General features: G+C 44.5%; 1 protein-coding gene across 2 annotated transcripts in view; it reads left to right on the top strand.

Moving 5' to 3' along the window:
* Positions 1–7,787: 7,787 nt before the first annotated feature.
* The window catches only part of PSMD5 (proteasome 26S subunit, non-ATPase 5), a 38,229-nt gene continuing 32,947 nt past the window's right edge, over positions 7,788–13,069 (top strand). For both annotated transcript variants that reach the window (XM_008055757.1, XM_021711207.1), the window contains exon 1: positions 7,788–8,083. In XM_008055757.1, coding sequence (XP_008053948.1) covers positions 7,911–8,083 — 173 coding nt within the window. In that variant the 5' untranslated portion in view covers positions 7,788–7,910. The remainder of the gene's footprint in view (positions 8,084–13,069) is intronic.

A 13,069-nucleotide genomic window follows, 5' to 3' on the forward strand; every position in this document is an offset into this window, starting at 1 on the left:
TCTCAAACCCCTGAGCTCAGGTTTTAACTTTCAGAGATGCATCTGGTTGACATTCAGTGCTTTGATCTGTAGATAACCATATGACTACATAAGGTGATACAATTCTAAGCAAAAAGTAAGACAATAATCACATTCTGGGTTCATTTTGTTATTTTATAGCACAATCATCTCTTCTACACACCTCTAAGATTTTTTTTTCTTAAAGATCCCAGACTGAAAGCCCTTGTGAGATCATCTTTAACGTCAAACCAGCTTTCTATCCCACAGCCTGATTCCTGTGCAGAACATTGGGGAACACAATAAAATGGATCTCACTTAGGAAAGGTGTCATAGAAACAGGTATATTGGCCCAGGCTCGGTGGCTCAGTCTGTAATCCCAGCACTTTGGGAGGCCGAGGCGAGTGGATTGCCTGGGCCCATGGGTTCGAGACCAGCCCGAGCAACTTGGTGAGACTTTGTCTCTACGATAAAATAAAAAATAGCCGGGCGTGGTAATACACCCCTGTAGTTCCGGCTACTCGGAAGGCTGAGGCTGAAGGATCGCCGGAGCCCAGCAGGTCGACGCTGGGGTGGCCATAAGCGTGCATGCCACTGCACTCCAGCCTGGGCGAAGGAGTGAGACTCCAACAAAAAAAAAAAAACAACAACAACAACAAAAAAACAGGTATATCACCAAATTGTCAACGCAAGGAAGACATGTTCCCAACCATCCAAACTTCAAGCCCTCAGAATCTGACAGGCCCTGACAAATCTTTCTTAGATCTCTGACAGAAGGCCTCCATTCTCTGAAGTGCTTGGACGCTACCAAACAAACCTTGTCTGAGACCTGCTCCTTTATGCCTCCTCTCAGCAGTTGCCAAAAGAAGTGACCCACTTTCCCTTCCCTCAGGCTGAACAGTGTTCTATTTAAAAGCTCCTTATTAATGTGACATTACCACCATCTCCCTTCCCTTGGAGTTCCAAGAGCTAAATAAATCCCTGACTATAAGGAGGGACATGTGGCACAAATTTGTTTAAGCAACTGCTGCAAGTCTTGCTCACCAATCAATCACCCATTGAGAAATTACATTTTACTGGTTCTGAAGGTGGCATGTAAATACAGGGAGTGACTTACACTTCTAGAAAAAAATCCCATTATCTCAGAGGCCTTTTTCAATCTCTTTGGGAATGTGAATTCCTTGGGGACTGATCAGAGCAACCTGATCCTTGGTGAGCGATTACAGTAGTTTTGAGGATTGTATTATTCAAAAAGGCCCTCAAAAAAGAGAGTGTGTTGACAGAATGCAATTTTATTTATTTATAAATTAATTTAACTTTTTGAGAGACAGGGTCTCACTCTGGCATCCAGGCTAGAGCACAGGGGTGCGATTATAACTTATTACAGCCTTTATCTCCTGGGTTCAAGTGATCCTCCCACCTCAGCCTCCTGTGTAGCTGAGACTACAGCTGCGGTTCACCAGTACTGGTTAGTTTTTTAATTTGTAGTGAGACATGGGGCCTCACTACACTGCCCAAGCTGGATGACTACAATTTTAAAACACACACACACACACACACACACACACACACACACACACACACACACACACACATTCAAGACCAGCAGTGAGTCATCCATGGGGAGCTCAGGCTCTAGGAAAGCAGAAGATAGAAGTGCCGAGATATTAAAGTCTCTAGAAACTAGACCTATGGATTGGCTCTAATGACATTTTAAAAAATCTTGATTTTGTTACCATTTAACATCAGAACATGTCACTATCAGAAAATATAGATCGGCTAGGCTCGGTGGCTCAGCCTGTAATCCCGTACCTTTGGGAGGCCGAGGTGAGTGAATTGCCTGAGCCTGCGGGTTTGAGACCCGCCTGGACAACTTGGCGAAACCCCATCTCTACAATAAATAAAAAAAACAAACAGCCGGGCGTTGTAGCGCGTGCCTGTAATTCCGGCTACTCGGAAGGCTGAGGCGGAAGGATCACTGGAGCCCAACAGGTCGAGGCTGCAGTAGCCAGGAGTGGCCACTGCACTCCAGTCTGGGCAACAGAGTGAGACTTCGACTCAAAAAAAAAAAAGAAAATATAGATCATCTAACTTTTCGGGGGGGGGAAAAAGAGTCCCACAACATTGGGTCTGCAATCCTGCAGGGTCACATCTAGCTAGCTAAAGCTGAACAGCAACTACGCCTTCTACACATGAAATATGCTTCTCATATCAACACAGTTTCCGTTACTCTTTCTTCCCAACCTCTAGGAAGCACAAGAGTTGCTATCTACCATCATCCTTCATTGTTACACCCTAGCCCACTTTATTCATGTTATCTGCCTATAGGCATTTGTGTCTGTGACCCTGACCTAATCCTATTTCCTGTTTACACATAGACTGGAGAACAGAGAACAAAGACTTGTCTAAGGTCATATATGGAGTCAACAACAGAGGACAGCAAAACCCACATCTCCTGACTCAACATTCAGGATTTTGACCCCAGCCCCTACAGGAAATTTTTCTAGTTAAGAATATATCCGTCAGAATTTAAAAATTAGTCAGGCGTGACAGTGCGCCCAAGAGTTCAAGGTTACAGTGAATTATTATTTATTTTTTCTTAAATATGTGGGGTACAATTCAGGGTTAGGTATACAAATGTTCACTGTGCAGGTACTCTTGTTACAGTGAATTATGACTGCGCCACTGCACTGATTGTGACAGAAAGAGACCCTGTTTCTAAAAGAAGAAAACAAAAAACCTATTTATCAATAGAGAGATCTAAGAACATTGTGAGGACCCAGAATTGAACTGAACAAGAACTGAGAGGCAGCAGACTAAGCTATAAGGAAGACTAAAAAAGAAAGAACACTACACTGAAGCTGAAAGACCTGATCCTAGTGTTGGTTCTGCTGCTAAAGCTGCAGCTCCTGCCAGCTAACTTTTGTGGGGCTTCCTCATCTTATATGCATTTACTCTCCTTCCACAAATCCTAGAAACTAAAGCTGTTTTCTCTCTTCTACACAAATCATTAATAATAATAATAATAAAATACTAAACAGAACAGCCATATCACTGAAGACTCCACTTCAGACTTTTCAGTTCAACATGGTAGACTGAACACATGTTGCAGCCTCCCCTTTAATACCATGCCAGAACACAGTAAGAACATTCTGTAGCAACAACTATGAGGAAGGCCCAAAGAGTAAAAAGCAGCCCTGATACATTTGTGAAATATGCAGAGGCAGGGCCACCAAAGATGAGGGCAATATTCCATATCAGGAGGTAATGGAAATCATAGCAGGAAGGAACATGGAGGCAATCATGAAGGTAGAGAGTTGGGAGTACCACAGCAGGAACAGGTGGAACCCCCAAATCTCCCATGGGCCAGGTAGCAGTAATGGTATGTCTGTCTCTAGGCAGAAGCAGTGACTGTCCTAGGAAGATTCATGCCCAGAAAACCAGTAGCTGAGGTACCCCAATCAGTAGTATTGTCCCATTCCACACTCACATGGAAAACAGTGCTGCACGATGCAAATTCCCTGCACATGCTCCTGCACTTCCTCACCAGCATAACTAAAAAGATGAAGGTTATGATGAAGAACCAAAGTATTTGAGAAAAGATAAATAAGACTCAGCAAAGAATTTGCTTAAGAGGAAGAGCAGTTAAAAAAAATTCAAAACCAAGATTTTAAAATAAGCATTAATATCCACAGAAAGATTAGGCAAGATTACTACATCCAAAATAAGAGCAGACAATTATGAAATAAGAGCAGTGGGTTATTTTAAAACAATTAGAAATCTTAAAAATTAAAACTATAATTTTAAAAACTCAAATAAAACTCAATAGGTTGGGCGTGGTGGCTCATTGTAAACCCTGGTACTTTTGGAGGCTGAGGGAGGAGGACTGCTTGAGCCCAGGAGTCCCTTGGCAACATAGTGAGACCTCGCTTGTCTCTATCAAAAAACAACAAAAAAAAATTAGCCAAGCCTGGGGGCACAGCCCTATGGTCCCAGCTACTCAGGAGGCTGAAGTGGAAAGAATGTCTAAGCCCTGGAGCTATGGTGAGCTGGGATCATGCCACTATACTCCAGCCTGGGTGACACAGTGAGATCCTGACTCAAAAATAAAAATAAAAAACTCCTTAAAAAAGGTTCAATAGCAAAATAGACACAACTGCACAACTAATGAGAGGTAGAAGATAGGACTCAAAAGTTCTCCCAGAATGCAAAATAAAGGAACACAGCGAGAAAAATAAAAAGTTTGGCTGGGCTCGGTGGCTCAGCCTGTAATCCCAGCATTTTGGGTGGCTGAGGTGAGTGGATTACCTGAGCCCGCAGGTTCAAGAGCAGCCTAGGCAACTTGGCGAGACCTTGTCTCTACAATAAATCAAAAAAATTAGCCGGTGTGGTAGCACCGGTTACTGTAGTTCCGGTTACTTGGAAGGTTGAGGCGGAAGGATCGCTAGAGCCCAGCAGGTCAATGCTGGGGTGGCCATGAGTGTGCCACTGCACTCCAGCCTGGGCAACAGAGTGAGATTCCAACTCAAAAAAAAAAAAAAAAAATTCAGTCATGGAAGACAAATTTAGAAGTTCCAACAGAGAGGAAATATTTAACAAACTAATAGCTGACCATTAAGATAAAGAGAAAACCTAAAAATTACCAGAAAGAAAAAGCATTTCTTACCAAGCAATGAGACCTCTAATTAGGATTCACCATAGACGATCCCTTCCCCTTCTAGCAATGCAACACAGCCTAGCTACTCCTCTTCACAGGGTTGGGGAGTAAAGGTGTCCTGAAACCTAGAAAACCACCCCACAATCTGTAGGACATCGAGTGGTGGCTTCAAAGACCTTACCGGTCACCTCCTACCTGGCTGTCTCCAGCTCAAATCCCCAGAACTGAAAAGAAATATGAGCTGGGCTCAGTGGCTCAGCCTGTAATCCCGCACCTTTGGGAGGCTGAGGTGAGTGGATTGCCTGAGCCCGCGGGTTCAAGACCCGCTTGGGCAGTGAGACCTCATCTCTACAACAAATAAAAAAATCAGCCGGCCGTGGTAGCGCATGAATGTAATTCCGGCTACTTGGAAGGCTGGGGCGGAAGGATCGCCGGAGCCCAGCAGGTCCATTTGTGTTTGAAGAACTCGTATCTACGAAAAAATATTAAAGAAAAGACTCTGTGGTCTTAAGAAAACCTTCACATTTTAAGTCCACTAAAATCATGACCGTGATCTTTTATACCTATTACAATAACAAGAATGGACACTGTTAATGATCATTTACCTCAGATCCTGAGATGACTTTTCTGAGATGACAGCCCCAAATTTAACTCAGGACCCTGCACAGTTTAAGCTCAATGTTTGTTGAATGATTAAATAATACAGAGGTGTGAAGGATGATGGTAGTGTTGAAGGTAATGTTGGGGCAACACGGGAAGGCTGGCAAGAGATGAACTGTTATTTGGAAAAGGCAACCTCTGGAAACTTTTTGTCCTTCACCCAGGTACCTCTCTCTCCATAATCAATTCCAAGGTTATATTACAAAAGTTCAATTATGCATTCATGGCTTTGGCAGATTCTTCAGAGGATACTGAGTCTGAGTGCCACTGCTAGAGGATCCAGCCTCCTCTTCTGTAGGCTTCTTATCCACTACTCTCTTCTGGTCCTTATAGGATTTGGATTCAGACTTTCCCTCAGACTCAGGTTCTGTATCCATCTCTTTCATCATACTACTTCCTCTCCATCCTTTGTCATCTTCTTCTTTCTTCAACTTCTTTGGTTTCTTTTACATCTTTTTATATGTATACAACAATTTATTGAAATCTTTTTTAAAAGCCAAGTTTCAATCACGGTAATCCATATTAACTGCAGCCTCAGTAAGGTCTGAGGATTGGCTTAAGATAGCACTTAATTTCCTTAGATTTACCTCTATTGCTTATTGGGGGGACTCATCTTCTTCCTCAGCTATACATATACACTTTCTCAGTATTGCCAAAGATAGAAACTTGAGTAGCTCATTAATTTCACTTTTCTTCATATTGATGAATTTAAAACCATCTAGGCCGGAACCGTGGCTCTCGACTGTAATCCCAGCACTTTGGGAGGCCAATCCAAGAGAACTGACTGAGCCCAAGGGTTCGAGATTAGCCTGGGCAACACAGTGAGACCTCGTCTTTACAATATATCAAAAAATTAGCTAGGCATGGTGGTACACACCTATACTTCCAACTACATGGAAGACAGGTGGAAGGATCGCCTGAGCCCAGTAGGTCGAGGCTGCAATGGCAATGTGGGTGCCACTGCACTCCAGCCTGGGTGACAGAGTGAGACTCCGACTCAAATAAAAAAATCTTTTTTGCAGACGCTATAATTTTTTCAACTTCATCAGCTCTAGGGAAACATGCATACTCATTCACAATATCCTCCCAAAGTTTCCACCAAGCTTTATTAAGAACAGCTGGTTTCATATCATCCATCACCTCTTTTATCACTACCAAAGCATCAACAATGTTGTAATATTGCTGTCTTTCAAAGGCAAGAGTTTTTTTTTGTTTTTCAATACAATGAGCAAAATGGTTAAACATATACCTGGTGTAATACCTCCTGAAAGCTTCCATTATACCCTGATCCAAGGGCTGAAGAAAACTAGTGCCTTCCTGAGGGAGAAACATAGTATCAACATAAGAACCAGTAAAAAAAAAAATGATTATGGGTGATTGGGGCCTCTGTCCAGTTAGCAACACTCTGAATTCCAGATTTTATTGTTAAATAACTTTGGACTTGACGGATAAAACAATCATGAGCGAGCATCAACTACTGATATTTTGGGGGTGTGACTACCAGAAAACAGGAAGGCGTTTGCAAAAGACTAGCGGGTCTTTGTAAAGCTGCAGTGGTTTTATCATTTTGTCACCTGAGGCACTGGCACAAAAAAATGAGGTCCTTAGCTTCCTCTAAGCTTTTTGAATTTTTGTCTTTTTCCTTCAAAGTACAAAGGCATGCCCTTCCAAAATGGGCTCATCTCCTTGGCGTTGAAGACCTGTTGAGGCATACAGCCTCTAGCTCCGATCAGTCTCTCTCCAGGTGCCTGGACTACTTGGGTGCCCTCTCAGCACGTAACGGTCCTCCCTCCCTCATCAATCTCTTATTTCGCAGACAGCAGCGATTTGTAAAGTTCTCAAGCCACTCCTTGCTCGCATGAAGCTTATCTGGGCGCCCTCCCCAGAGGTGTCCAGCTGTTCCTCAGATGCGTTTGGCTTGAGTGCAGATGGCCTTCCGGTCAGACGCCGTCCCCTGGAGGCTGGTCCTCCCCCCAAAGTCTCCATCTTCTCCATGTTTACATCGCGGGAACGCATAGCAGCCTGAAGCACATGGGCCACACACCCCACGCCGCTTGAGCGGCCTTGTTTTCCTTCACTACATGCACGCTGACAGGCCAACTCCTCCCTGTGCACACGGCTTCGTCCAGCTTCCCGAGTACACTCATCTTGCCTTCCAGAGGCATGACCCTCCGCCTCCTACCGATGTGTATCTGGTCCGGGGCCAAGACTCCTCGCGAGGCCTCGCCGCCGCCCAACGTGGCTCAGCCGCTGCGCCGGCCGGGACGCCTCCGCGACTGCCGCCTCGAGCCTGGTTTTGGCGCCGGAAATCCGACTTAACTTCCGGCAGGTTCTCATCCTCACGGCTCCGCTCGCGGGTCAACACATAAGCCGACGGGAAAACTGGTCCGTGGCCCACGTGACGCCAGACCGAGAGACCCGCAACCACTGGCTGCTGTAGACACGGTCCCGACGGACGCTTCTCGCGAGCCTTGCTGCCTCGTACCTCTCTCAGGGATAGGGAGGCTGTGATCCGCAGATCTCGCGAGGCTCGGAGAAGAGCCTCGGAAACCGGGCTGGTGGGCCGGCCCCTGCGTGAGTATGGGGGGGGGGCAAGATGGCGGCCCAAGCCTTGTCGCTGCTGAGAGAGGTGGCGAGGCTGGAGGCGCCGCTGGAGGAGTTGCGCGCGCTTCATTCCGTGCTGCAGGCCGTGCCGCTCAGCGAGCTTCGTGAGCAAGCGACGGAGTTGCGCCTTGGCCCGCTTTTCTCTCTGCTCAACGAGAACCATCGGTGAGAGCACCTTGGGGCTTGAGCGGGAGAGAGGGGCACCCCTACGTATGGACACGAAGGTGATTAGGAGCGAGAACAGTGCTTTTCCCAGTCACGGGAAGGTGGAAAGTAGCCGAAATTGCAGAGAGAGAAGGCTCCTGGGCTGAGATGCAGGAGACGGGGTTCAGGTCCAGCCTGAGGGTGTCTTCGGTCATGTTTTCCTCTCACCTGGCCTCACTGCCTTTGCCCTAAAACTGGAGTTGGAGAAGAAAAGCAAGGTGTCCACCTGCGAGGAGGACCCCACATCCTTGTGTACAGGTTGTTGACGTTTTCCCTCGTCTTCTAAAGGGATCCTCTCTTGACAGCGTGGCCAGACCCATCAACGTTTTAAATTCACACCCCCTTTGATCCAATTATTCTTGTTAGAGGAATTTAATGCAGGTATACTCGCACAAAATGTACACTTGATGCGTCCTTTAGAACCCGCCACTGGAATTGCCCCCAAAGCAGCAGCAGGGCAATTCTCACAAGGGAGTGCCGCAAACCGTCCCAAGATGTGGCTTGTTGGGATTCCACAGAAGCAAGCACCAAAAGCCAGGGTGATCAGTCCAAGGCACTTAGGGGAACTTACAGAGAGGCTTCAGCAATCCCACGAGAGAAAAGGGATGTTCTACCTGGGTATGTCCCCAGCGAGTGGGGCAGGCTATGGAGTTTATATAAGGGTTTAAAGGAATTCGGCCAAGGCCTGAGGCCAGTTTCTTTCAGTTTTTTGGGCAACAACCTAGATATCTTTATCAGTGCCTGAGAATGTTCAAGGCCGCGATTTAGGTTCAAGCCTGCTTGGGGAAAACTTTGCAGCTGGCTTGGTCAGAGAGCCATCAAGGAACTCTGATTTTCTATGAGGACACAAAAAGAAGGGGTGCTGGGAGGAATGGGAGATCCTACAACAAACAGTATATACAGGTCTATTCATAACAGATGGTATGTGACACCAAACACTAGAAGCAATAAAAAAATCCATTAATGAAGAATTCTGATTAAAGTATGAAATATTACTATGTAACACTATGCAATTATTTAAGATATTGAGGTAGATCTATATATTTAAACATGGAAAGATCTCTAATATGTGATATTGAATGAAAAAAGAAATTTGCTGAAGTTTGTGAATCTGTTATTTTATGCTGCACTTTTTTGCTTTATTTTAAAAATTATTATTATTATTATTATTATTATTGTTTTTGAGTTGGAGTCTCACTCTGTCACCCAGACTGGAGTGCAGAGGCTGCTCCCGGCCACCGCAGCCTCAACCTGCTGGGCTCCTGCGATCCTTCCGCCTCAGCCTTACGAGTAGCCGGAATTACAGGCATGCACTACTACACCTGGCTGATTTTGTGATTTATTGTAGAGATGAGGTCTCACTGCCCAGGCAGGTCTCGAACCCGTGGGCTCAGGCAGTCCACTCACTTCAGCCTCCCAAAGGCGCGGGATTACAGGCTGAGCCACTGAACCTGGCTTTTAAAATTATTTTATTTTTAAAATGTGGGGTACTAATGTGGGGTACGTGGTCACCATACAGGTAAAGTGTGGGTACCCTTATTGATGTTATGTGCCCCCCCCCGCCCTCCCCTGGCAGTGTCCCGCTACTGCCAATCCCTTCCCTTTTTTTGAGTTAGAGTCTCTATCACCCAGGCTGGAGTGTCGTGGCACACTCACGGCCATTCCAGTGTCGACCTGCTGGGCTCCTGTGATCCTTCCGCCTCAGCCTTCCAAGTAGCAGGAACTACAGGTGTGTGCTACCATGCTGGCTAATTTTTTTTTATTGTAGAGACAAGGTCTTGCCGAGTAGCCCGGGCTGGTCTTGAACCTGTGGGCTCAGGCAGTCCACCCTCCTCGGCCTCCCAAAGTGCTGAGATTACAGGCTGAGCTACCAAGCCCAGCCTCTGCCAATCCCTTTCTTATGGTATTATGATAAACATTCAAGGTTCTCTTATGAGTGAGTACATGTGGTACTCAGATCTTTGTTTCTGTGATAAATCACTGAGTATTATAGACTCTAATTCCATTCAGTTTGCTCCAAAGTTCATAATTTTGTTTTACTTTATGACTGCATAATATTCCATCATGTAAATGTATCATGTTTTCTTTATCCAGTACATTTCCAATGGGCAGCATGGTTGGATCCATGTTTTTGCTATTGTGAATAATGCTGCAATAAACGTGTGTTTATTGTAGAGTGATTTGAGTTCCTCTGGGTATATTCCTAGAGAGAGATTGCTGGGTCGTATGGAAGGTCGATTTTCAGATAAATTGCCACACTGTTTTCCACAAAGATTGTACTAGTTTACATTCCCACCAACAGTGTATAAGTGTTTCCTTTTCCCCACATCCTCTCCAGCATCTGTTGTTTTTTGAGTTATTGATGGTGGCCATCCTGAGTGGAGTTAAGTGGTATCTCAGTGTGGTTTTAATTTGCATTTCTTTGATGATTAGTGAAACTGAGCATTTTTTCATGTATCTGTTGGCTGCTTGTATATCTTTTCTGAAAAGTGTCTATTTCTTTTGTTCATTTTTTAATAGGGTTGCTTGTCTTTTTCTTTTTGGCATGCTTGAGTTCCTTGTAGATCCTGGATGTCAGGCCTTTGTCAGATATACAGTCGGCAAATATTTTTTCCCATTCCGTGGGCTGTCATCCCACTTTCTTGATGGCTTCTTTTGCTTTGCAGAAGCTTTTCAGTTTGATGAGGTCCCATTTGTCTATTTTATCTTTTATGGCATTTGCTTTTGGAGAATTGATCAGGACTTGGTTGCCTATTCCAATTTTTGTAAGGATATTTCCTACATTTTCTTCTAGGATTCTTTTTTTTTTTTTTTGAGTTGGAGTCTTACTCAGTCGCCCAGACTGGAGTGCAGTGACCGCTCCCGGCCACTGCAGCCTCGACCTGCTGGGCTCCAGCGATCCTTCTGCCTCAGCCTTTCAAGTAGCCAGAACTACAGGTGCACGCTACCACGCCCGGCTAGTTTTTGTTTTATTGCAGAGATGAGGTCTCACCAAGTTGCCCAGGGGGTCTTGAATCCGCAGGCTCAGGCAATCCACTCATCTTGGCCTCCCAAAGCACTGGGATTACAGGCTGAGCCATCAAGCCTGGCCTAGGATTCTTATAGTTTGCAATTTTACATTTAGGTCTTTGATCCATTTAGTGTTTTTGTTTTGAGATGGGTTCTTGCCCTGGTTGCCAGGCTGGGCTCAAAACTCATGATTTCAAGCAATCCTCCCTCTTCAAGACCTCTTGAGTAGCTTGGGACTACAAGCAGGCACCATTACCTCTGGTCTAATTTTTTTTAAAGGATTACAAATCTGACCCCCCCCCCCCACAGGCTTGTATAACGGGAATATCTGCAAAGGTACACCAGAAGCTATTAATATGAAAGTGGGTTTTTAAATGATAGGACAGCAACTTTTACTTTTGATTTTTTTACACAACTGCAGTGTTTGATCAGAAACACTTAGTATTGGATCATTTAATTATTTAAAAGAGTTTTGAAATGTTTGTGATTCTGAAATTTACACATGATCATACGATTTGAAAAGATTATGAACCATTGAGTCAACACTGGATGATTTTAGAGGGTGTTCTTGGCTCTGACCTTTAAGGTTCCTCCCTTTTTCATAAGTGTTCTCCATTCAATAAATTCATTCGCTAACATTGTTGATCTGCCTGTATCTCTTATTTGTTCCCTCTCTAATTCAGGCCCTCATTTATTTTTCCCCTCTTGGTAGGCCTATAGTATTAGCCTGACTTATTACCTCTGAGATTCCTTTTCTATAAAGTTCTTCCCACCCTTCAACCACAGTGAACTTCTCAGGTCACTTGACCCAAATCTTTTACATGCTAATCATTGTAGTGTAAAGTCATGACTTTCTAGTCTGGCATTTGGGCCCTTTCCAGTATATTTCCATTCTACTTTTCCAACCTCATCTTTTTCTTCTACTCCACCTTTTTTTTTTACTCTGTCATCCAGGCTGGAGTGCAATGGCATGCTTATGGCCACTGCAGCCTCGACCTGCTGGGTTCAGGTGATCCTTCTGCCTCTCTTCCAAGTAGCTGGAACTACAGGCTTGCACCACTATGCCCAGCTAGTTTTTTGTTTTATTGTAGAGACGAGATCTCACCATGTTGCTCAGGCTGGTCTCAAACTCCTGAGCTCAGGCAATCCGGATTATAGGCATGAGCCACTGCACCTGGCCTTACTCCACTTTTTCTCATCAGTTCCAGCTACCATGTGCCATTATTACTTTCCCTTCAACATCTTTCATTTTTCTAACTTTACTCATACCAGCCCTTCTAACCAAAATGCTCTCCTCTCTGTCCATATTTTATTCATCCTTTTAGGCCCAACTGAAGTGCCATCCCCTCCAAAAAGTTTTTCTCAGTTACAGCTGGTGTTACAGCTGAAAATGACTGCTCCTTAGATCTCCTGAAGAATGTTATCATTTCTGTTAATGATACTTGGCACTATTACCTTATGTTGTAGTTCTCTGTGTGTTTATTTCTAGTTTGTAAATTCTTTGAAAGCAAGGACTGTGTTTTGTTCATCTCTGCATTCCTTCTAGGGTCCAGCAGATAATACACTGTATGCCTGATAAAAGATGAGACACAGAGTTTAGAGAGACCATCTAGTCCAACCACTTCATAATTGAAATGAAGAGACTTTCAAAGGACATACTGCAAGTTGATGATAGAGATGCAATCGGAACTGAAACTAGGGGAAGTTTGAGTAATAAGGTCCATGGGGAAGATGATTTGCTGAATGAAGGAGCAGTGCTTTAGGAAACACTCTTAATGGAAATTTAAAGACAGGATAATTCAGAATTTGGTACATAGTAGATGGAAATTGGAATTTGTGGGAATATTCTCTAGATAGTATACTGGCAATATCCAGATAGATTGCTATTATCCTGGCTAAACCACACAGGTTGCTATATATTGGTTCGGAATCCAATTG

Source organism: Carlito syrichta, unplaced genomic scaffold (assembly GCF_000164805.1).
Source record: "Carlito syrichta isolate Samal-C Ts95f unplaced genomic scaffold, Tarsius_syrichta-2.0.1 Scaffold82277, whole genome shotgun sequence".
NCBI lineage: Eukaryota > Metazoa > Chordata > Mammalia > Primates > Tarsiidae > Carlito > Carlito syrichta.